We start from the raw sequence: 26,719 nt of genomic DNA on the forward strand, positions 1-26,719 counted from the left end.
GCTTCTGAACTCTCTCGTCCATTGAATTTGTCAGGTTTTGGATGGTTTCTGCTTCAATTGTTTTGCATGAGGACAGAATACCCTCCCAGAGCTGTTGCTTAGATGTGAACTGCCTCCCGCCATCATAGACACTCCTTTTGATGATGCTCCAGAGGTTCTGAATGGGGTAGAGGTCAGGGGAGCATGGGGGTCACACCATAAGTTTGTCCCCTTTTATGCCCATATCAGCCAGAGATGCAGATGTTTTATGTGCAGCATGAGATGGTGCATTATCATGCAAAAAAATGATCTTGCTGTGAAATACATGGTTCTTCTTCTTGAACCATGGCAGGAAGTGCTGTTTGAGAAAATCCACATAAATTATGGAGTTCATCTTTAGCGCCTTCAGGGATCCTAAAGGGGCCGACAATCTCTCTCCCCATGATTCCAGCCCAAAACATTACTCCACCTCCTCCTTGTTGGCGCTGTAGCCGTGTTTGCGTGGGGTGTCCATCAACCAGCCATCCTCCACTCCATCCATCTGGACCATCGAGCGCTGCACGGCACTCATCCGTGAACAAAACAGTTTTGAAATCTGTCTTCATGTAATGTTTGGCCCACTGGAGCCATTTCTGCTTGTGTGAAGTGGATAGAGGAGGTTGACAGGATGGCATATGCACAGCTGCAAACCTCTGAAGGACCCTGCATCTTGTTGTTCGGGGGACGTTGGAGGCACCAGCAGCTTCAAAAACTTGTCTGCTGCTATGACAAGGCTTTTTTGCCGCTGCTCTTTTAACCTGACGTAATTGCCTGTAGGAAAGAGTCCTCAATTTGCCCTTATCAGCACGCACACGTGTGTACTGTGAATCAGCTACATACTTCTTGATTGCCAAGACACTTCATCCTGATCATCGCACAATGTTGATTGTAGTCATGCCTTGACCTAAACACTCCACAATTTGTTTCTTCTCAGCAGCCGACACATCCTTTTTCTTTCCCATTTTCGCAGAAAATGTAGGCTGCTTAATAATGTGAGACAGCCTTCTTAAGTAGTCTTGCCTTTCATTGGACACACCTGCCAAACTAATTAGCACAGGTGTCTGCAATTGCTTACAGTGATATAAAGAGCCCTGACACACATCACCATCAATGAGTTTAACTGACAAACAAACAAATTCTTCCCTTATCACTCCTAAACACTTTTTGCATAATAATTTGGAACACAGTGTACATGTGCTTTTCCACAAAACACCAGTGGTTCACGTAGTGAATCTTACAGTTCTAACTTGCCAACCGTGGTCTGTATGGAGTTGTTCAACAAAGGGCCCAAAATTAAGATAACATAGATGGGAGAGGTCTCTATGAATAGGAATTCCTAAGTATTTGATACCCTGTGAGGGCCAGGCAAAGGGAAAGTTGGACTGGATGGAATCCTATATGGATTTGGGGAGGGAGACATCGAGGACCTCAGACTTCACTGCATTGATTTTAAAATTTGACCATGTAACAAAGTGATCTATTTCAGCCATAACAGCATGGATGGATATATGTGATTGAGTGATATATACTAGTACATCATCAGCAAATAGAGAGCACTTGTACTCGGTGCCTCCCACCTCAATCCACCTAATATTGGTGTTATGGCGAATTGATGAGAGCAGGTGCTCCATCACTAGGATGTATAAGAGAGGGGACAGAGGACATCCCTGCCTTGTCCCATTGGTGATTGTGAAAGGTGATGAAAATGTTCTGATGCACCCCCTGGGTCTTGGGACACCCGGAGCCGGACCCTTTTTGGTGGATGCTGGTGGTTGTAGTCTTCGTGGCGGTGACCCGGTTCCGTGGCTCAGGGTGGTCAAACCAGTGGCGGAACTATTTATGTGGTTTTGATGTTTAAATGTCCGACTACGCCACCCGTGGATTGCGGTCAGAGTGAACCGCCGCTGCAGGGCAGACCGCTGAGGCTGGTGTTGTGGGTGCAGCAGAGCGTAGCATAACTCCCCACGGGAGGAGTATAGCCTCAGGGCAGTGTATGCGGAGGATGGGGGTGATGGTGCAGGGCAGCAGCAGTAACGACATGGAGTCAGTGATGCAGTCCAGGGCCTTTACTCACAGTTCTTATTATCCAGACCACGTCTGCAGGTAACGGCTGCCCACGTCGTACTGTGCTCACCAGGTGAGGGGCTCAGACAACTCCCAGATAACTTTGGAGCGCTTCACAGGACCCCCTTTGTGTGTCCTTTGTCTGGCCTTTCTTACCAACCCTTCTGTCCGGCTGCCTCGGGCCTACTCTTGGTAAACTTGGCGCCAGTTTCCCTGACCCTATGTGCTGCCCTCCTAGCGGGTGTAGCGAGGGGCTGCGCCACATAAAATGTCACAGCCTCCGGTTTCTAGCTGAGGGTCATTTCCTGCCTCCACTAGTTTCGGGGACCGGTCTCCCCCTTTGGCCTGACCCCTCCATGCAGGTGGATTCGGGCGTGCGGTGGCGACTCGCCCATCCGCACCCCTGGGATCCCTTCGTTCCTCGTTCCTGGAGCCTTCTCTGCTCCTCTTCCTTCCTTCTCCCTCTTCCAGGCCTGGGCCTCTGTTACTAGGCCCGCCTCCGGAGCAGAGCTCATGCAGAGCCCCTGCTCCCTGCCACTTCTGCTCAGACTTCTCTGCACTGAACTAAGATGGTGCCCACCTTTTATACTCCCTTCTCAATGCACCCAGGAACTGCTTCCTCCCTGCTCCTGCACTACAGGGTTCCCCTTCCTCAGTGTTCCCTCCCCCCACTCCAGCCAGGGACAGGGACTGTCGTGCCCATCTCAGGGGCATATTGGTCGCCCTGCCCCACGGCAATGTGGTGTAATGCATGCAGGTGTCGGGTCCTGATCCACACTCCATCCTTACCTGAGAGTGAGATATCACACCTCTGGGTGAGGTGCAATACCTCTGTAGCAACTGAGCCCTCAGGGTGCTACAGTTCCATTTATCTTCAGCCTAGGTGACGTATTGCGATACAGGGCCGTGATTTTGGCTATAAAAGGGTCCCCTAGACCCCTACCCCAAGCTTTTTAAGAGAATCATATATGGCGTGCCAGGAGACTCTATGGAATGCTTTCTCAGCATCCAACGAGAGTATCTAATTACAAATTTTTAACTGCATCTAGCCCAGGAAATACTTTGTGCCTAGTAGCAGTGTCTGCTAGTCAGCGGATTATCCCGGCTGTTAAGCAAGCTACACCACCTGTAGTTTGGACACTTAATTTTTTCAAAGGAAATGCTTCGGGACCACGGGATACTCAGTGAAGAGCATCAGGAGGCACCCCAAGGCATAGGGGCTGGGACTGGCAGTAGGATGCCTTGCGGTGGACAGCTGAGCTCTATCCTTATAAAAGCTTTTGAACTGCAGCAGCTTTAGTGGACGCTACTGGAGCTGGAATTACACGGCTGCTGGCATGAGACTTGCCCTCCAATAGATCCTTGTAAATGGATTTAAAGTGTATTCATTCAAATTAGAGAGACAATTTAAATTAAAAAGCTTAGAGCTGCCTCCACCACAGGGGGGCTCGCTCGACCCACCAGCGGACAGGCACCAGTATTGGGAGAGGGGGGCTGGCCGTCAGGGTTCACCGCGGCTCTGGCACAAACCCGGCGACACGGAGGTGGCACGGGCAGGAGCGGACTGAACGTGTCGGATTCTCACTTTTTGGATTTTAGAAGGGCATGACATGCCTATATCTGTGTCTCCCCCTCCTTTTACTCCTCCACCTCTTTTCTTTTCTTATGACTATATGTACTTGTCACTTTTCCATGTGTTAGTTGTGTCTTCTGAGCAGTTTGTCAGCTTTTGGACACCTTTGAAGGTGTTTTCTATGTGTTTCTATGTGTTTTTGTTTGCCTGCCATTGGTTTTAACGGTGTTCGAAGGTGTTCGACGAACAGTTCGGCGAACACACGGGTGTTCGACGAACCGAACCGAACTCGAACACTACGGGGGTGGCTCAACACTACATGTGATATAAATCTTTGCGAACTTTTTTCGTAGTAATAGAATGGAGATGCTCTCTCATACGTATAAAGAGGGGGCGTATGGTTTCACCAATATAATAATAATCGCATGGACAAAAAATCGCATACACAAAAAACTTGGTCCTACAGGAAATGAAGTCTCTGACTGTATGCGTAATGGAGCCTAAGCGTAAAGGATTCAATGTGAGGTGTTGACTACAGAAAGAACAAGACCCACATTGGAAATTACCCTTAGGTATGGATTTTGTAAGCCAATTTTTAGAATCTGTTTTTAATCGGTGTTTGCTAATCACATCACCAATGTTGTGACATCTTTTATATGAGATAATGGGTTTATTCGAAGCAACATTAGACAAATCATTATCATGTTCGATTATGTGACAATTATTATAAATGGCTTTTTTAATAATCTCATCCATGGGAACCATGGACCCATCATCTCCTCTCTATCGGACTACTGTTTCTGCATTTTAAAGCTGGCACCGCAAGTTTATACGATGTGTATTTGCCGTTAATATTCAGGCGCGGTCATTTAGAAGGTGGCGCAGGCTCATTCTCCATTTAGCTATGTTTTTTTACAGTGTTTGGTGTAGGTGTTAAATAGTGTGACTGTTTTATAGGTCGGTTCATTCCAGACATGGCAATAGCAAATGTGTACTTTTTTTTTTCTTTTAGGTATATATGCACCTATTTATTGGTATAATATTTTTTCTTAGTTTTTTCATTTATAAAAAAACAACTTTTTTTTACAATTCAATTGGTAGGAAGAGGGAGTACCTTCCCCCTCCCAGCCTCATAAGTGTTGTGATCGATATTGATCATGGCATTTAAGGGTTTTAACAGCTACAGGCAGTGTGGGCACCGCATCTAGCTGTGACAGCCGATGCTTGGCTATTACGTAAGCCGAGCTCCCGGCAGCGATCGTGTGGACACAGCTCCTGTGCCGCGCATAATCACAATGACGTATCTATATGTCAAATGTCAGAAACCCTTACCCAACTATGACATATACAGTGGCATGTAAATGTTTGGGCATCCCTTGTCAAAATTACTGTTAATGTGAACAGTTAAGCATGTTGAAGACGAAATGATCTCTTAAAGGCCAAGTTAAGGATGACACATTTCCTTTGTGTTTTAGGCAAAATATATATATATATATATTAAATTTTGAAAATTACAAAAAGTAAAATGGGCCGATGCAAAAGTTTGAGCACCCTGCATGGTTAGTACCTGGGCTGGGGTTCAGTTTGAGACTCAGTCCTTTGTCTGCCCTTATTCACACACTGAGGTCAACTTTGACACATGGTAACGTTTTCAGTATTAGACAGTGTAGGACCGTCCCGAGCGGGTTCACCTTGTCGATGGTGGAATGGCTTATATACTATTTTTGATCAAAAACTGTGTTACTAAGAACCCTATTTTATTTAAATGCACTTGCTTTTTATTTATTTACAGCAGGGTTTATGTTTATTTTGCTTCTTGTAGGTTTTTCTGATTCATGGCCATTGTGAAACATGCATTTATGTGCTGCATGTATACCAACTTAACCAAGCTCACATTTTTGTGTTTTTTTCTTCATAGTTAGTACCTAGTAGCATCCCCTTTTGAAAATATTACAGCTTGAAAATGCTTTTTGTAGCCAGGCAAGAGTCTTTCAATTCTTGTTTGAGGGATTTTCATCCATTTTCAATTGGAAAAGTTTTCCAGTTCTGTGAGATTCCTGGGTCGTCTTGCATGCACTGCTATTTTGAGGTCTAGCCACAGATTTTCAATGATGTTCACAAAGGGGACTGTGACGGCCATTGTAAAACTTTCAGCTTTTTAAGTGGTCTATTGTGGATTTTGACTTGTGCTTAAGATCATTATGAATTTGTAGAAACCATCCTCTTTTCAACTTCAGTTTTTTTACATATGGTGTTATGTTTGCATCAAGAATTTGTTGAAATTTCATTGAATCCATTCTTCCCTCTACCCATGAAATACAACCCAAAAGCAAGATTGATCCACACCATGCTTAATGGTTGGCGAGATGTTCTTTACCTGAAATTCTGTGGCCTTTTTTCTCTAATTTAACCTCATCAGTCCACAGGACTTGTTTCCAAAATGCATCCGGCTTGTTTAGATGTTCTTTTGCATACTTCTGACACTGAATTTTATGGTGAGGATGCAGGAGAGGTTTTATTTTGATGACTCTTTCATAAAGTCCATATTTGTCTCTGAAATGTAAAACAATGTACCACAACTCCAGAGTCTGCTAAATCTTTCTGAAGGTCTTTTGCAGTCAAGATGTAGTTCTGATTTGCCTCTCTAGAAATCATATGAGCAGTTCTCACTGAAATTTTGCTTGGTCTTCCAGACCTTATCTTGACCACGTATTGTTTTTTTAGCGTTTTTACGGCTGCAAAAACACTGTGAAAACGCTCGTAAAACAGTCTGCCATGCAAAGCAATGTGAATTTGGATGTGCTGTGCACATGATGCGCTAATTGGCGCACCGAATTCGCATTGTGTTGCAAAATGCAGCATGACCATTTCTACCGCAATTACGCTGCAAATTTGCGGCCACTGAGGAACATTGAAATGCAGCAAACCCGTGGGTATATGTGGATTTGCTGTGTTTCAATTAAATTCAATGGACGCGAATTTGCAGCGTAATTGCGATGCGTGTGGTACCCGGGATTTTTAACTTTTTTATATCTTTTTTTCACCGCGTGGTAGCCGGGATGAAGAGGAGTTGTAGTCTCCTCTTCATCCCGGCTACCATGCAGTGAAAAAAAGAAATAAAAAAGTTAAAAATAAACAAAACCTGTATACTCACCTCTCCGGTCTGCTCCCGGTCTGCTCCCGGTCTGCTCCCGGCCATGTCCTCTCTCCTTGGCGTCCCGCAGTGTACTGTCAGGACCTGCGGTGACATCATTTAGTCACCTGATGATCACGTGACCGCTGACATCGGCAGTCAGGTGATGGTCGCGTGACCATCAGCTGACTAAATGACGTCACAGCAGGTCCTGACAGTACACTGCGGGACGCCGAGGAGAGTGGACGCCGCCGGGAGCAGACTGGAGGATACCGGAAAGGTAAGTATACAGGTTTTTTTTATTTTTAACGTTTTAATTCTCTTTTTTTTACTATAGATGCAGCATTTAAAGCATCAGTTGTTCACACATTATAAATCCATGCCGGTTGCATGGATTTATATTGTGTGACCAACTTGTCAAGCACTTTTCCAAGTGATGCTCAAAATCGCTTGGAAAACTGCTTGAAAAAACGCATTCAAAAACGCATGTAAAAACGCTGAAAAAACGCTTCTCTCTGACAGAAAAAACGCATGTAAATCTGCATGCGTTTTTTTTCTGCCAGAGAGAGGCAAAAACACTCTGCATCAAATCTGCTAATAGCCTTATTGTTAATTTCCATTTCTTAATTACATTTTGAACTGAGGAAAGGGCAACTTGAAAACGCTTTGCAATCTTCTTATAATCTCCTCATGCTTTGTGAGCCTCCACCATATTCATTTTTAGAGTGCTAGGCAGCAGCTGCTTAGAAGAACCCATGGGTGCTCTTTTTTGGCACAAGGTTAGAGGAGGCTGGGTTTTTATAAAGCTGGGAAATTTGCATTACCTGGCCTTTCCTAATGATGATAGTGAACAAGCCATAAACCTAACAGGCTAATTAAGGACTAAAACCTTGGTCAAAGTCATCTGAGCACACAAATCTTCAAGGGTGCCCAAACTTTTGCATTAGCCCATTTTCCTTGTTGTAATTTTTAAAATGAAAAAAAAAATTGCAATGTAAATACATGTTAGGTTTTTTTTTGCCTAAAATACAAAGGAAATGTGTCATCTTTAACTTTAGACCTTTCAGAGATCATCTTCAACTTGCTTAACTGTTCACAATAACAGTAATTTTGACCAGGTGCCCAAAATTTTATATGTCACTGTAGGCACATCAAAGGCCGAGTAGGGGTTAAGAAATAGCTTTTTAGCTTTGTCTACACCATTGTTTCCTAAACTCCAGTCCTCGTGACTCCCAACAGATCATGTTTTCAGGATTTTTTTATTACTGCACAGTTTCAGATGTCCTGATGATTATTCTATCACTTGTACAATACTGAAGAAATCATGAAAACATGATCTGTTTAGGGCCATGAGGACTGGAGTTTGGGAAACACTGGTTTACACCAGATATGGAGTCATTGATATGCAGTGGAGGAAATAAGTATTTGATACACTGCTTATTTTGTAAGTTTTCCCACCTACAATGAATGGAGAGGTCTGTAATTTTTATCGCAGGTACACTTCAACTGTGAGAGACAAAATCTAAAAATAGAAAACAGAAAATTACATTTTATGATTTTTAAATAATTAAATTGCATTTTATTACATGAAACAAGTATTTGATCACCTACCAACCAACAAGAATTCTGCCTCTTACAAACCTGTTAGTTTTTCTTTAATAAGCCCTCCTACTCTGCACTCATTACCTATATTAATTGCACCTGTTTGAAATCATTACCTATATTAAGACACCTGTCCACACACTCAATCAATCACACTCCAACCTCTCCACTATGGCCAAGACCAAAGAGCTGTCTAAGGACACCAGGGAAAAAATTGTAGACCTCCACAAGGCTGGGATGGGCTACAGGACAATAGGCAAGCAGTTTGTTGAGAAAGCAACAACTGTTGGCACAATTATTAGAAAATGTAAGAAACACAAGATGACTGTCAATCTTCCTCAGTCGGGGGCTCGATGCAATATCTCGCATCATGGGGTATTGATGATTCTGAGAAAGGTCATGAATCAGCCCAAAACTACACGGGGGGACCTAGTCAATGACCTGAAGAGAGCTGGGACCATAGTCTCAAACATTACCTTTACTAACACATTACGCCGTCATGGATTAAAATTCTGCAGGGCATGCAAGGTACCTCTGATCAGGTTAGCACATGTCCAGCCCCGTTTGAAGTTTACCAATGACCATCTGGATGATCCAGAGGAGGCATGGGAGAAAGTCATGTGGTCAGATGAGACCAAAATAGAACTTTTTGGTATCAACTCAACTCGCCGTGTTTGGAGGAAGAATAAGGAGTATAACCCCAAGAACACAGTCCCAACTCTGAAGCATGGTGGGTGAAACATCAGATTTTGGGGGTAATTTTCTTCAAAGGAGACAGGAGGACTGCACCTTATTGAAGGGAGGAAGGATGGGATCATGTATCACAAGATTTTGGCCAGCAACCTCCTTCCCTCTGTAAGAGCATTGAAGATAGGTCGTGACTGTGACTTCCAGCATGACAATGACCCAAAACACACAGCCAGGGCAACTAAGGAGTGGCTCCATCAGCAGAATTTCAAGGTCCTGGAGTGGCCTAGTCAGTCTCCAGACCTGAACCCAATAGAAAATCTTTGGAGAGAACTGAAACTCAATGTTGCCCAGCAACAACCCTGAAACCTGAAAGATCTGGAGAAGATCTGTATGGAGGAGTGGGCCGAAATCCCTGCTGCAGTGTGTGCAAACTTGGTCAAGAAGTACAGGAAATGTCTGAAGGGACATTCATCAGGTGATTGACAGCTCCTTTACATAAAATAAAATAATGGAGAAATGAGCATTTTTAACAACATCTGTTCACAATTATCTTGCAGCGTAAATGTCCCTTTACCATTCACTGTGGGAATTATGTTTGAGGGGCTCTTAAGGGACTTTACATGAGTGTGTGTTATAAGAAATATAATGAGTGAAAGCCAGGATGATCTTACTAATGTTAGAAGTTGTTGATCAAGCTTAATTTTTTATTTAAGCTTGGACAGAATGTATGCACACAGAATAATCATCAATACAGCAGCACATCATTGTCAACATCACAGCACCAGTTTGCACAGGACTATTGTATATGTTACTAATAATGATGATTTTTTTATGCCTGCTTAATAATTTATTGCACTTGACGAACCAGTGTTTTTGGCATTTGCTGGGTCACTTCTGACCTTTTTAAAAAGGACAACAATCATTTCTCGATTATTGTCTCAACCAAACAGACCTTACATGGGGTTTTCTGGACTCAACATAAATTTCTACAGTCACACCATGGGACTACAGTTTGCCAAATCATGACAGTCTGCACATTGCACACGGATTCCCTTCTATTTATAATTCGAGTGCTCAATTTGCATACTTGTGGTTACATGCCAACTAGCTTCTCTTTTGCTTCTCTTAATGTTCTATTAGGAGAAATGAATGAGAAACAGCTTTAAGGAATCTGCAATCCCATAAAAAGACTGCAGAAATTTACAAAGAGCAGGAAAAACCCTTTAAAGATGGACATGATTAACTTATACAAGTATATAAATAGCTCAAACAAAATACAATATGGTTAAAGCTGTTCCTTGTAAAACCCTCTCAAAAGACTTCTTTTACTCTGATTGTTCCAGACCTGATTTTGGCTTACAAATACTGAAGTAAAATACTAACCAAATACTGAACGTGTGAATGTGGCCTTATTGTGCAAACTGAAACCTCAATGAATGCTGACACAAATCTTACTGTAGATCTTTTGCAAACTATGCTTCTAACTGTATCTCTAGAAACATTTAAATGTATTTGCTATCTTTTGTATCCTTTTCCTTATTTGTGTAAGGCAATCATCTCTTCTCTTAATTTTTTTGGATGATTCTTTTAGCAACCCAAGAATATTAGTGAACTGGAGACTATTGTCAGAGTTTGAACCGAGTGTCATCTGAGTGTGTTCTGATTCTGAATCTTATTAGAGGTGCACCCATAGACTTGTGGGTGAGTGTGATCCATATCCATATCCATATCGGCTGCGATGGTCTACTCATGCCGAACCGGCATGAGAAAATAGTAAGAGATCTGTACTGCCCCAAATTGGATAGCGATAGTGATTTTTTAGATTTTGCAAATTACAAAAAGGAAAATGGGCTAAAGCAAAAGTTTGGGCAACCTTGGAGATTTGTGTGCTCAGATACCTGTGACCAAGGTTTCAGACCTTAATTAGCCAGTTAGGGTTATGGCCAGGTGATGCAAATTTCCCAGCTTTATAAAAACCCAGCCTCCTCTAACCTTGTGCCAAAAAAATGCAGCCAAGGGTTCTTTTAAGCAGCAACCTAGCGCTCTGAAAATGAAAATGGTGGAGGCCCACAAAGCAGGAGACGGCAATAGAAGGCTATAAGAAGATAGCAAAGCATTTTCAAGTTGCCCTTTCCTCAGTTCAAAATGTAATTAAGAAATGGCAGTTAACAGTAACTGTGAAGGTCAAGATAAGGTCTGGGAGACCAAGAAAATTTCAGTTAGAACTGCTCATAGCATTGCTAGAGCGTCAAATCAGAACACCCGCTTTACTTCAAAAGATGTTCAGAAAGATTTAGCAGACTCTGGAGTTGTGCTACATTGTTCTACTATTCAGAGACACGTGCACAAATATGGCCTTCATGGAAGATTCATCAGAAGAAAACCTCTCCTGCATCTTCACCATAAAATTCAGTGTCAGAAGTACTGTATGCAAAAGAACATCTAAACAAGCCTCATGCATTTTGGAAACAAGTCCTATGGACCGATGAGGTTAAAATAGAACTCTTTGGCCACAATGATCAAAGGTATGTGTTTAGAAAAAAGGGCACAGAATTTTATGAAAAGAACATCTTCCCAACCATTAAGCATGGGGGTGGATCAATCATGCTTTGGGGTTGTGTTGCAGCCAATGCCATGGGGAATATTTCATGGGTAGAGGGAAGAATGGATTCAATGAAATTTCAACAAATTCTTGATGCAAACATAACACCATGTGTAAAAAAGCTGAGGTTCAAAAGAGGATGGCTTCTACAAATGAATAATGATCCTAAACACACGTCAATATCCACAATAGACTCCCTCAAAAGGCACAAGATGAAGGTTTTGCAATGGCCTTCACAGTTCCCTGATCTGAACATCATTGAAAATCTGTGGCTAGACCTCAAAATAGAAGTGTATGCAAGATGATCCAGGAATCTCAAAGAACTGGAAGGATTTTCCAAGGAAGAACAGATGAAAATCCCTCAAACAACAATTGAAAGGCTCTTCTCTGTCTACAAAAAGCATTTACAAGCTGTGATATTTTCAAAAGGGGGAGCTACTAGGTACTAACCATGCAGAGTGTCCAAAAAAATTCATTGCCCCATTTTCCTTTTTGTAATTTTTAAAATGTAAAAAAATGACTATATATATATATATGTTTTGCCTAGAATACAAAGGAAATGTGTCATCCTTAACTTTAGGCCTTTTAGAGATCATTTCATCTTCAACTTGCTTAACTGTTCACATTAACAGTAATTTTAACCAGGGATGCCCAAACTCTTATATGCCACTGTATAGGTTTTTTGGAGTTTTTTTTTTTCCTTTGCTGACCTTATGAAATTATTTGATAGGATTGAAGGCTCTTTACATGTTGGGAAAGTAGAAGATTATTTGGATAGGCTTTCTATAATTATAAACATTAGAAACTACAGTTCATTGTTTTCAATGGTAAAATGATAAAATCATGGATAAATGTTTCTCTCTTTAGACATGCTATTATGATTGCTGCTTTAGCAAGAGCTATTGAAGATTAGATACTTTTCTTGATCCCTTTCTCTAAAACTGCTATGTTTCATATAACATTACTGCATGGGAGTTACAATGATTCAAATACAATAAGCAAATAAAAATGCAAAATTACAGCAAATGACATTGTATTAATGCATAGTGTAGTGCAACAGTGTACTATGGTGCATGGAATGACTTGTACAATCGTATTACACACATATTAGTTTTGGAAAATTAGCCATATCAAATGTGGAATAAATATAAATTATTAGACTAATTTAATATTCCATGTGGTGATTATGATAATAGGAAAGGGAAGATACTTGAATATTAATCTGCAAAAAATGAAGCTGATTTGTAAACATCCTAATTTATTCCTGGAAAATGCAATTATTTTAAATGTTGGGGAGGTTACTGTGAGACTGAGAAAATCAGTTTCATAGAAGTAAAGGATGGTTTTGACAGATGGAAGTAGGAGTTTTGGCAAAAGCATACTGTGTAGAGATAAACTTGCTAATGCGGGGATGAAATCACAGTGGCATACCATGTAATTCTGATTTTTCTTGAGCGTATTACAAAATAAAATACTTTAAAAGTACAAACAAAATTAATGAGCAATTTTTTACTTCTAAAATTTTACTTTTAAAAATCACTGACTATTTACTTCACTTTAAGATAATTGCACTTTTATTATATTTTTCACAATATTTCTACAAAAACCTTAACCTAACAAATCTTAATAAAGGTAGATTTGCGCCTTAGATCCAAATATATCAGCGAAACCAAAGAGCCACTGCAGACACTTCACTGTTTTTCCTGAAAAATTAGAGCAAATATACATGTACCTGGTACTATAACTAACTCAAATCACGTAAAAAGACCATGGCTTTAGTTACAGGAGAAGCCATGTGTTTGGACATTATTGATTTGTCCAGACTATTTAGTGGGGATAATGGGTTCTCCAATTAAATAATAATTCTATTTTCAGAGTGGTCATAAATATTTATTTAACAAATTATATGTTAGGTTATTTGTTGCGCTAGCTTATGTGCAAAGCTCATAACTAATTGGACAGTAGAGATAAGCAAATTATGTGAACTTCAAACTCTTCAGATTCACTCAATTTTGGCTGGAAAATTCAATTTTATTTTGCCTCAAATTTATTCGCTGAGAATCGAATGTGCCCCAATTGGTGGTAAAAATAAATTCATGGTTTGAAGTGTTTCCAGAATCCAGAGCATAATAAATGGTGAGATTAAAAAATAGAAAAATATTCACCTCATACCTCACCTATCCTATTGAAGCATCTCTCCGCCCATTGTCAAGCTATTTCCAGTCTTCTTCTTTTCAGTCTCTATTCTTTGGTGTATCTGGCGCTGACTAGCTCTTATGGGATGTCATGACATATGTCACCCTATGATGTCATGATATCATTTACAAACTCACATTATTAGGCCTGACACGACCCAAGAGGGGAGTGAAGTCAGCAATGCTGTTCTAACAATTACATGCTTGAGGAAGGAACTGTAGGTCAGTCATATTTCAATGTGAAACCTCAATACAGAAGTAAAGGAAAACATTCGGTTCTGCTTAAATTATTGTCCAATGTTTTGACCTGTGCAAAAGGTTTTTTCAAGGACATCTGTGGAGAATAAGAGCCAACCAGTCCTAGTAAGTGAAGTGGCAGTTCTATTCTACATGAACTCAGTTTGGTCTGGAACAGTACCGCTGCTTCACTTACTACGACAAGTCTAACTCACAATCCACAGATGTCTTTGATAAAGACATTTGTATAGGTCAAAACATTGGATAATATCTGTTCCTCTTTTTGTCGGATCAAATTAATACATTTTTTGTTTTCATCTACTTTTAGGCTCACGCGACATGATGGCTTTGTGTGAGGATTATTCTGATCCAGAGTTAAGACTGAAGAGATGAAGACTGAAACTGAAGTGAGGGATCCAGTGGAGAACCGAGCTTAGGTATTTGGGGAGGGTTGAAGTGAGTATAATATACCCTGCTCAAAAAAATAAAGGGAACACTCAAATAACACATCCTAGATCTGAATGAATGAAATATTCTCATTGAATACTTTGTTCTGTACAAAGTTGAATGTGCTGACAACAAAATCACACAAAAATTATCAATGGAAATAATATTTATTAACCAATGGAGGCCTGGATTTGGAGTCACCCCCAAAATTAAAGTGGAAAACACACTACAGGCTGATCCAACTTTGATGTAATGCCCTTAAAACAAGTCAAAATGAGGCTTAGTATTGTGTGTGGCCTCCACGTGCCTGTATGACCTCTACGTGCCTGTATGACCTCCCTACAGTGCCTGGGCATGCTCCTGATGAGGTTGTGGATGGTCTCCTGTGGGATCTCCTCCCAGACCTGGACTAAAGCATCCGCCAACTCCTGGACAATCTGTGGTGCAATGTGACGTTGGTGGATGGAGTGAGACATGATGTCCCAGATGTGCTCAATCGGATTCAGGTCTGGGGAACGGGTGGGCCAGTCCATGGCTTCAATGCCTTCATCGTACAGGAACTGCTGACATACTACAGCCACATGAGGTCTGGCATTGTCCTGCATTAGGAGGAACCCAGGGCCAACCGCACCAGCATATGGTCTCACAAGGGGTCTGAGGATCTCATCTCGGTATCTAATGGCAGTCAGGCTACCTCTGGCGAGCACATGGAGGGCTGTGCGGATTATAAGACGGACCTCCATTTTATAAAAATCTTTTTTTTTCTTCCTATTTTCCACCCCAAAATTTGGGGTGCGTCTTATGGTCTGGTGCATCTTTTAGTTCGAAAAATACGGTTGCTTTACACGAATGTAATATGACCTGACCGTCGCTATAATTGGCCCAATGATCTGTGTTGTGCTTCTTTACAAATAATCAACCATGCAAGAAATAATATGGATATATGAACACTCTCTACTATATATCGTTCTCGTACACTTCCTGTATGAATGTGAGTTTGTAAACCATACTCATTACAAACTTTTAACATTTTCTTTATTGTAATTACACGAGATAGCCACACACCATCATATGCATCCTGAATTTACTGTATTGGCCTTCACCTAGTATGTAGCAACACACCTCTGCATAGAAGCTAGAGAAAAACTTCCCAATTAAAAAAAATGCTTTACAGTACTGTTGTCAAGAGAAAAAAAGGGGTCATCTACTCTGGAAAGTAAAAATGCCAAGCACATTGTAAAGTAAGTAGCACAGTGTATGATTCATTCAATTGTGCAGCGCTTACTAACAATACTGTCTTACAAGGGTGAAAAAGGTATAAAAACAGCAGATGCAGAATTACTTACTGTGCACAAAGTTTCAAATGTTTTTGCTGATACAAATGATCCATCAAGGCCAAACAGAAATATGGATGCGTAGGATAACATTCCTCCAAGGATAATAAGGTTGTTCATGTAAGGACTAGACATCTTTATTAACCTGTCGAAGAGAACACATAAATGCTGAATGATGAAAGAAAAAAGCACTTCAATTATACGAACAAGTCTATCTGTCTACATTTCTTATATCTATTTATTTATCTACTCCAATATCTATTTATTTTCTATCTATCTATCTATCTATCTATCTATCTATCTATCTATCTATCAATCTATCTATCTATCTATCTATCTATCTATCCACTGGCTGACACTTACAGAAAAGAGCCCCAGTGAAGAACACTATATGGGCCCTTTGCAGCTCAATAGCTCATGATAATGTACAATTCCACCTGTTTTGGGGGGGTGAGGTGAAAATGGACCCCCTTCCCTCTTGGGCCACTGTGTGGCTCCACAGATTACACTAATGGTTTATGCACCCCAGTATCTATCTATCTATCTATCTATCTATCTATCTATCTATCTATCCATCTAATATCTATTTTATATCTATTCAACTATTATCTATCTATATCTAATATCTATCTATCTATATCTATCTACAGTGAAGGAAATAATTATTTGATCCCTTGCTGTTTTTGCAAGTTTGCCCACTGACAAAGACATGAACAGTCTATAATTGTAAGGGTAAGTTAACTTTAACATTGAGAGATAGAATATCCCAAAAAAATCAAGAAAAATCACATTGTATAAATTAGATACACTTATTTGCATTTTGCAGTGAGAAATAAGTATTTGATCCCATACAAGCCATTGAGTTCTGTCTCCTACGGACCAGTTACCTGCATTAAAGACAGCTGTCTTACATAGTCACCTGTATAAAAGACTCCTGTCCACAGACGCAATTAATCAGTCAGACTCTAACCTTTACAACATGGGCAAGACCAAAGAGCTTTCTAAGGATGTCAGGGACAAGATCATGGATCTGCACAAAGCTGGAATGGGCTCCAAAACCATAAGTTAGACGCTGGGTGAGAAGGAGGCAACTGTTGGTGCAATAGTAAGAAAATGGAAGAAATACAAAATGACTATCAATTGACATTAATCTGGGGCACCATGCAAAATCTCCCCTCGTGGGGTATCCTTTATCATGAGGAAGGTGAGAGATCAGCCTAAAACTACACGGGGGGAACTTGTTAATGATCTCATGGCAGCTGGGACCACAGTCACCAAGAAAACCATTGGTACCACATTACGCCTTAAAGGTTTAAAATCCTGCAGTGCTTGCAAGGTACCCCTGCTCAAGAAGGCATGTGTGCAGGCCTGTCTGAAGTTTGCCAATGAACACCTGGATGATTCTGTGAGTTATTGGGAGAAGGTGCTGTCAGATGAGACAAAAATTGAGCTCTTTGGCATTAACTCAACTCGCCATACTTGGAGAAAGAGAAATGCTGCCTATGACTCAAAGAACACCATCCCCACTGTCAAGCATGGAGGTGGAAACATTATGTTTTGGGGGTGTTTCTCTGCTAACGGCACAGGACTACTTCACCGCATCAATGGGAGAATGGATGGAGCCATGTACCGTAAAATCCTGAGTGACAACCTCCTTCTCTCAGTAAGAGCATTGAAGATGGGTCATGGCTGGGTTTTCCAGCAAGATAATGACCCAAAACATACAGCCAAGACAACAAAGGAGCGACTCAAAAAAAGCACAATAAGGTCATGGAGTGGCCTAGCCAGTCTCCAGACCTTAATCCCATAGAAAACCTATGGAGACAGTTGAAGCTCCAAGTTGCCATGCGACAGCCTCGAAATCTGAGTGATTTAGAGATAATCTGCAAAGAGGAGTGGACCAAAATTCCTCCTGACATGTGTGCAACCCTCATCATCAACTACAAAAAAAGTCTGACTGCTGTGCTTGCCAACAAGGGTTTTGCCACCCAGTATAAAGTGTTGTTTGCCAGAGGGATCAAATACTTATTTCTCACTGCAAAATTAAAATAAATTTATCTAATTTATACAATGTGATTTTCTTGATTTTTTTTGGATATTCTATCTCTCAATGTTAAAATTAACCTACCCTTAGGCTATGTGCCCATGATGCAGAAATTCTACGGATTTTTTCCTGACCGTTTCTGCATCTCCCTGGCAGAAAAAACGCGTGTGGATTATACATGGGTTTTTCCTGCCAGGGACAAGCGGAAGTGAAGCGTTCTTCACATGCATTTCCGCATGCGGGTTGTCAAGCGCTTTCCAAGCGATTTTAGCATCACTTGTAAAGTGCTTGACGACTTGGTCACACTATATAAATCCATGCAACCGGCATGGATTTATATAGTGTGACCAGAAGAATGGTAAGAAATTAAAAAAAAATATATTATTCTTACCTTCTGATGGCCCCCGGTGTCCTTGTCTCGGCTTGCCGGCAGCTCTCGGTAAACTAAAGGACCTGCCGACGTCAGCAGTCGTGTGACCCGTCAAATGACTAAATTACGTCATGGCAGGTCCTTGAGTCCACCGCGAGCTGCCGGCAAGCCGAGACAAGGACACCGGGGGCCATCAGAAGGTAAGTACAATCTATATTTTTTATTTTATTCTTTTTTTTACAGGTACTATGGCACCCGGGTCCGGAGGAGAGTCTCCTCTTCTCCAAACCCGGGTATCATCCACACATTGAAACGCATGGAATCCGCATGTACAGATGCAGTGATGCGGATTCCATGCGTTCCAATGCAAGTCAATGGCGGCGAAAACGCCGCGATTCCGCAAAATAATTGGTAGTGCTGCGTATTTTTCCTCAATGATAATCCGCAGCGGAAATTTCCGTAGCATGTGCACAGCACATGCGGATTATCATTGGGGAACATGGCAGTCCTTCTAGCAAGTGTTTTTTAAGCGTTTCTGCAGCGGAAGTACCGCTGTGGAAACACTTAAAAAAGGCATAGTTGGCACACATCCTTAAAATTATAGACTGTTCATGTCTTTGTCAGTGGCCAAACTTACAAGATGCCTGTGAGTACTGTGACAGTTAGAAGACGCCTGTGTGAAGCTAATCTCTTAGCAAGAAGTCCCCGCAAAGTCCGTCCCACTGTTAAAAAAAGACATGTACTGACATATACAATTTGCCAAAAAACATATCAACTAGCCTAAAGAGAAATGGAGAAACATTTTGTGGACTAATGAAAATAAAATTGCTGTTTTGGGGTCCAAGGGCTGCAGACAGTTCATTAGACGAATCCCAACGTCTGCATGCAAGCCACAGTACACTCTAAAGACAGTGAAGCATTGTGGTGCAAGCATCATGATATGGGTACGTTTCTCTTACTATGGTGCCAGACCTATTTACTGCATACCAGGGATCATGGACCAGTTTGCATATAACAAAATACTTGAAGAGGTAATGCTGCCTTACTCTGAAGAGGATATGCCCTTGAAATTGGCTTTTCAACAAGACAACGACCCTAAACACACCAGTAAACAAACAAAATCTTGGTTCCAACAAAATTGTGTAACAAAATTGAGGTTATGGAGTGGCCAGCCCAATCCCCGGACCTTAATCTGATAGAACACTTGTGGGGTGACATTAAAAATGCCTTTTCTGAGGCAAAGCCAACAAATGCCAAAAAATTGTGTGAAGTAGTCAAAGCCTCCTGGGCTGGAATAACAGTTGACAGGTGCCAGAAGTTGGTTGACTCTATGCAACATAGATGTGAAGCAGTTCTACCAAACTGTAGGTTAGTGATTCACAGGAATGCTAAATCCTCAAAAAAAGAGTACATAATGTGAGTTTGTAAAGACAAATGCAGACACTGCTATTTTTTTAGAACAGCCCAAAGTTCATTTTTGTTATTTTCTGTAAAGTGGTTAAAAATTCTACACATTTTTCTCCATGTTTTGAATTAGAAAACAGTGTGCAATGTTCCCAAAGCATGGAAATAGAAACTAGTATAAAGATTTTGTGCTTGACTCATGTTTTTGAACACACTGCTATTATTTTGAACACTACTGTATATCTGTTATCTATCTATCTAATATATATCTATATTTATCTATCTAATAGCTATCTATATCTATCTCTATTTCTAGAAAAAAATAAAATCCAAACAGCATAAGCAAGCAGACAAAAATATATAAATCGGCTGCATAGACCAAACTCAGCATCTAAAATCCAAAAATGAAGACAGCACTCCTAGGAGTCCTGTCTTCATTTTTGGATTTTATCTCATATCTATCTATCTAATATCTATTTATCTATTATCTCATTTTTATGAGAAAGGTTCTCACTACAGAACCGAAGCATAGCCATGATGGGCCATTAAAAAGCACTTTTTTGCCTACTTTTAAGGGTGGGCTGCCTCCTACTTTTTGCCTGATATTGAAGGTTGGTCTGTACCAGGGAAGCTTAGCACCCAGACATTATATATTGGTGCTTCTTCTATCCTTGTTTTTTCCATTCCTTATCTATCTATCTATCTATCTATCTATCTATCTATCTATCTATCTATCTAATATCTATCTATGTAATAGTATCTATATCTATCTATCTACAGTGGGTACAGTGCATCTCTGGATATATCTATCTATCTAATATCTATCTATCATATCTATCTAATATCTATGTATCTAATATCAATCTATATCTATCTAATATTTATCTATATCTATGTAATATCTATCTATTTGATAACTATCTATCTAATATCAATCTATATCTATCTATTATCTATCTAACTAATATCTATATATCTAATATCAATCTATATCTAACTAATATCTATCTATCTATCTAACTAATATCTATATATCTAATATCAATCTATATCTAACTAATATCTATCTATCTATCTATCTATCTATCTATCCATCTATCTATCTATCTATCTGTCTAATCTATCTATATGGTGCTTTGCTATTTTTCAGTGTTATATTCCCCATGTAGTTACACACAAATAAAATAAAATATTTATTTAAATCACCTGAAGAGACCTACGAAGTATGGAACCCTTTCAAAGAACATGAAACTAGGCAAAGATGTGCTGCTCAGTTTCTTGCTGTTAAATGTATTTACTTATGGCATTCAGTATTTTGACACATGCACTTAAAGGGCATCTGTCACCAGGTGTGTGTCATCAAATCTGAGAACAGCATGATGTAGGGGCAGAGATCCTGACTCCAGCAATGTATTGCTTGCTAAACTGGTTGCTGTAGTGTTTTGATAACATCACAGGTTTATCAGCAGGAGCTTATCATTAGAGGACTAGATAACCTGCTGCCATATAGTCTTCCATATTCTTGAGGTCTAGATAACCACGCCTCCCCCAATTATTTTACATATGTTTTTAAATTGAACATTTAAAGTACAATTGTCCATAACTATTTTAGCTTAAAAAAACTGTAGCACATGGCCCAATTTCCCTTTCTAGCAGGCCTAAACTTGTGACTGTTGTGGCCAGTGAATGCCTGCAGAAGTAACAAGCTTATAGTACCAGAACAGGACGTACATAGCTCTGTACATACTATTCGGATCATACAGACATATGACCACTGCAGACAATTATTGGTCGCAGTGCTGATGCTTTTTTGTGTTGTTGCTAGTGATTGGGTGAGCTCAAAGTCATGGGCAAAAGTTTTAAGACTGTCATAAATTTGAGTTTTTACAGAGTTTGCAGCTTCAATGACTTTAGATTTTTTAGTCAAATGTTTCTCTGGTTACTGAATTACAATTATAAGTTTTTTCATAAGATTTTAAACTTTTATTGATAAACACATAATTTATGCAAAGACTCAATATTTATAATTTTAACTCTTATTTTTCAATATGTCTACAATTTTCCCTGGCATTCTGAATATTAGCCTCTGGGTGAAATCCTGACTGATGGAAACCCTTTCTTGCCAAATCGGTATTTCGAGTTTATCACAATTTTGTTGTTTTTGTTTGTCGACCCACTTTTTGAGCATTGACCACGGGTTCTCAGTGGGATTGAGATGTAGGAAGTGTCCTGGTCGTTTATATAAAATTGTAATGTTTTATCCACCAAGCCACTTAATTATCACTTCTACCTTGTGACATGGTGTTCCATCTTGCTGGAAAAATAATTGTTTATCACAAAATTGTTCCTGGATGGTTGGAAGAAGTTACTTTTGGAGGATGTTTAGATACCATTCTTTATTCATGGCAGTGTTCTTTATCAAAATTGTGAATGACTCACTACCTTGAATGAAATCAACCACACACATGAATGGTTCCAGGATACTTTACTGTTGACATGATACAGGACTCATGGTAGCACTCACCTTTTCTTATCTAGACAATTAGAATGCATGACACTTTCACATAACTCGCCTTGTGCAAATCATATGGAGGAACTCCAGGAACATTGTAATTAGAATTGTTTGCAGAAAACACCAAAAAAGTAAGTACATGCATTATGCATTCTATGTGATGAATCCTTTTTATCATTTAACAATTTTTTTTTCAAATTTCAAACAAGGATATGAAAAACACACAAACAAGGGTATTTTAAGGCTGTGTGCCCACTATGCGTTTTTTAAGCGTTTCCGCAGTGGCAATTCCGCTGCAGAAATGCTTAAAAAACGCTTGGTAGAAGGTCTGCCATGTTCCCCAATGATAATCCACATGTGCTGTGCACATGCTGCGGAAATTTCCGCTGCGGATTATCATTGCGGGAAAATACGCAGTACTACCAATTATTTTGCGGAATCGCGGCGTTTTCGCCACCATTGACTTGCATTGAATCTCATGACATCCGCATCACTGCATCTGCAGATGCGGATACCATGCGTTTCAATGTGCGGATGGTACCTGGGTTTGGAGAAGAGGAGACTCTCCTCCCGACCCGAGTACCATAGTACCTGTAAAAAAAGAATAAAATAAAAAATATATGTTATACTTACCTTCTGATGTCCCCCGGTGTCCATAGCGATGCGTCCTGGCTTGCTGGCAGCTCGCGATGGTCTGAAAAGGACCTGTCATGACGTCATTTAGTCATGTGACGGGTCACGCGACCGCTGACTTCGGCGGTCGCGTGACTCGTCACATGACTAAATGACGTCATGGCAGGTCCTTTTAGTCCACCACGAACTGCCGGTTAGCCAAGACGCATCGGATAAGGACACCGGGGGCCATCAGAAGGTAAGTATAATATTTATTTTTTATTTTTTACCATTCTTTTACGGTCACACGATACAAATCCATGCCGGTTGCATAGATTTATATAGTGTGACCAAGTTGTCAAGCACTTTCCAAGTGATGCTAAAATCGCTTGGAAAGCGCTTGACAACCCGCATGCAGAAATGCATGCAAAAACGCTTCACTTCCGCTTGTCCCTGGCAGGAAAAACGCATGTAAAATCCGCATGTGTTTTTTCTGCCAGGGAGATGCAGAAACGCTCAGGAAAAATCCGGAGCATTTCTGCATCGTGGGCACATAGCCTAAATGTTGAAGTAAACTAGCTGCAGCTACATTTCTTTTCCAACTTTTCCTTTTCAATTTTATTGATCTTCCGCACAATTTACACGTTATCTTTTCTGAAGAATGTTCTTTACAGACATTTTCTCCACAAATGGTACAGTAACACTCAGTTTTCCAACGCTTTTGTTTTCTTTTTCCTGGCTCTGGAATTGCCTGAAAAAGGAATACGCCACACCATTTCATAACTTCCCTAGTTTGCTTTGGCAAGCATTTTATGTTGCTTCGTTGCATCATGTGAGACATTACAAGTTCATGGCAAAGGTCCTTCAAGAATAGGCATCTCCTATCCTTCCTCCTAGCATAGAAATCGGGATGAGTTTCAGTATAAATAATGTAGCAATTAAGGGCTGATACGTCAAGTATATTTGAAAAAATGACTACAGGCCAACGTTTTGTTTGCCTCTTGGATGAATATTCTCCAACCATTACATCCATCTTGTCCACACCTCCTTTAGTTTTATTATAGTGCAGGATGATTTCTGGTTTCTGTTTCCTGTCATTGCTGTCAATACTGGAATCATGATGCATGGTACTGAGTAATATAACAGATTTTTCCTTCTTCGCTTTGTAAGACACCATTGTTGCTTTGTTGCTGAAACCAAAGACACTATCATAAAGTGATCGCTGTGGAATGTGATCATCACCGGAGGAATATCTTGTCGATTTAGATTCATTGTACCAACAACTGTAAGATTTTTTCAAGCAAAAAATTGCCCAGTTTAACATTAGTAAAGTAACTGTCCATTGTATTGCTTCTACCAGAATTGTAAATTGATATCGCAAGTTTTTATAACAATGTCAAAACCTAGGTCTTTCTGCACTGGAGCGCCAACTTCTTTGCCACAACAGATAAGCCCATTCATCCCATAATAATTAGCAGAATCACACATCCAGAATATTTTTATTCCATATTTGGCTGGTTTACTAGGCATATATTGAATGAACTTGCAACGTCCTCTGTAGGCTTCAAGTTTCTCATCCACTGTTACATTAGCACTATGATTGTAGAGCTTGATACAATTCTTGATAAAAATATTCCAGATGTAACTGATAATAGGTGCTAATTGATAGGTGATAATTAATGATGGGCGAGCACTAAAATGCTCGGGTGCTCGTTGCTCGGGTCGAGCACATTGGAATACTCAGGTGCTCGACCCGAGCAACGAGCCCATTGTAAGTCTGTGGGAAACTCAAGCATTTTGCAGGCGGCTCCCCCTGGCGGTCTGCAGAGGGCCTAAAAATTGGCCAAATCGATGGGAACAGTGCTCAAATGGCATGGGAACAGCATAGGGAAGACCCCTGGAAGCATTTCTGACTCCCAGGTCACTGCTGTCAACAACATTGTCAGAGGTATTAAGCCACTTTTACGGACTCACAATAAAAGGAAACCAAAATGGATTTTCCTGGGAAATATGTTAAGGAACATCCTTTCCAGGGCAATGACTTGTATATAAGGCAAAATAAAAAAACAAAAACAAAAAAACTCCTCCACATCTTGGGCTATAGTCACACGTAACATTTTTGATGCGTTTTTGCTTTGCTTTCAACCGTGACAAATGCATTGACCGGGAAATGTCATTTTAACATTTTACAACTTTATTTGGCCATGTAGTATGTGAGACATGATCAGACATATCCTGATTCATTTATGAAGGAGGGACTCTGAAAGTCACAAAGCTTATTTTTATAGGGCCATCAGGCAGACTTTACTATTCTTAAAGGGCCAGCAGTCGGCCCTCACTATTTTTAGAAAGCCATCAGCCGGCTAGGCTTTGTTGTTCCCATTACTAAAGAGTGGGTCTCCTATACTGTTATTGCATATGCAGTGAGTGGCAGGGCTGCCCAATATTTGGACGCACCCCAATACCCTTTTGAAAATTTGGACGCACTCCAATACCCCAGTGAAGAGATTTAGAGGAGGGCCTCCTGAAAACAATGTTCCCATTATTAGGAAGTGGGTCTCCCATTGTATTTGCCTAGGCAGTGAATGCAAGGGTTGCCAAAAATTTGGAGGCACTCCAATGCCCCTTGAAAGAGACGTGGAGGTCAAAGGGCCTCCTGAAAACAATGGTCCCATTATAAGGAAGTGGGTTTCCCATTGTATTTGCCTATGCAGTGAATGCAAGGGTCGGCAAAAATTTGGAGGCACTCCAATGCCCCTTGGAAGAGACGTGGAGGTCAGAGGGCCTCCTGAAAACAATGTTCCCATTATTAGGAAGTGGGTTTCCCATTGTGTTTGCCTATGCAGTGAATGCATGGGTTGCCAAAAATTGGGAGGCACTCCAATGCCCCTTGGAAGAGACGTAGAGGGCCTCATGAAAAAATGTTCCCATTTTTAGGAAGTGGGTTTCCCATACTGTTGACCTATGCAGTGAATGCAAGGGCTGCCAAAAATTGGGAGGCACTCCAATGCCCCTTGAAAGAGACGTGGAGGAAGGCCTCATAAAAAAATGTTCACACTAGAAAGGAGCGGGTCTCATATAATTGTAAAGCCCATGCACTAAGTGTATGGGCTGACAAATATTTACCCCTGGGGGGTATTCATGAACATACTGTATAATTTTTTTTTTAAATTATGTGTGATATAGTGGTGGAGAATGAGGATGAGGAGAAGAAGGAAAACAAGAGCAAATAGCCCAAATCAGGAAGCGTATACCCATGTGTGGATGTGAAAAAACAGCATTTTCAGTTGACAGGCGGATGCGCTTATCAGTTATAATTCCACCAGCGGTACTAGAAACTCGCTCAGAAAAAACGCTAGCGGCAGGGCAGGCCAGGAACTCCAAGGTGTAGAGAGATAGTTCATTCCACATATCCAGCTTGGATACCCAATAATTATAAGGCACAGAGGAATCATGGAGGACGTTGGTATGGTCGGCATGGTACTCCCTCAGCATCTTCCCAAACTTTGCACTCCTTGTGAGAGTACCCCGCGCCTCAAGGCCGGTGCGATGGGAGGGGCTGAGAAAATGTTCCCATTACTTTGACAGTGTTCCCCTGCCTCTGCTAGAATGGAGTTGTGTCTCTCTCACCTCTAGTCCTTGGTTGTCCAACGAACTGTGAACTCTGCCACCAGCGTTTTTTGATGGGATTTTTTTTAATAGTTTCGCTACAATGGCCTTCTGGTACTGCCCCATTTTTGTAGACCTGTCCGCCTCACGAATAAGAGATATAAAGTTCTCCTAATAGTGTGGGTCTAGAAGTGTCACAAACCAGTAATGACTGTCACCCAAAAATTTGAAAAAGCGAGGGTCATGGGAAAGGCAGCGTAACATAAACTCAGC

The 26,719-nt window shown here is 40.7% G+C and overlaps 1 protein-coding gene across 1 annotated transcript in view; it reads right to left on the reverse strand.

The window, feature by feature from the left end:
* The window catches only part of GABBR2 (gamma-aminobutyric acid type B receptor subunit 2), a 1,360,263-nt gene that overhangs the window by 441,861 nt on the left and 891,683 nt on the right, over positions 1–26,719 (reverse strand). Inside the window, exon 11 of the mRNA XM_073678612.1 lies at positions 15,908–16,040. Within this exon, the coding sequence (XP_073534713.1) occupies positions 15,908–16,040 (133 nt within the window). The remainder of the gene's footprint in view (positions 1–15,907; positions 16,041–26,719) is intronic.

The sequence above is a fragment of the Phyllobates terribilis genome, unplaced genomic scaffold (genome assembly GCF_046119375.1).
Source record: "Phyllobates terribilis strain yellow unplaced genomic scaffold, ASM4611937v1 Scaffold_4__5_contigs__length_816908805, whole genome shotgun sequence".
Lineage (NCBI taxonomy): Eukaryota > Metazoa > Chordata > Amphibia > Anura > Dendrobatidae > Phyllobates > Phyllobates terribilis.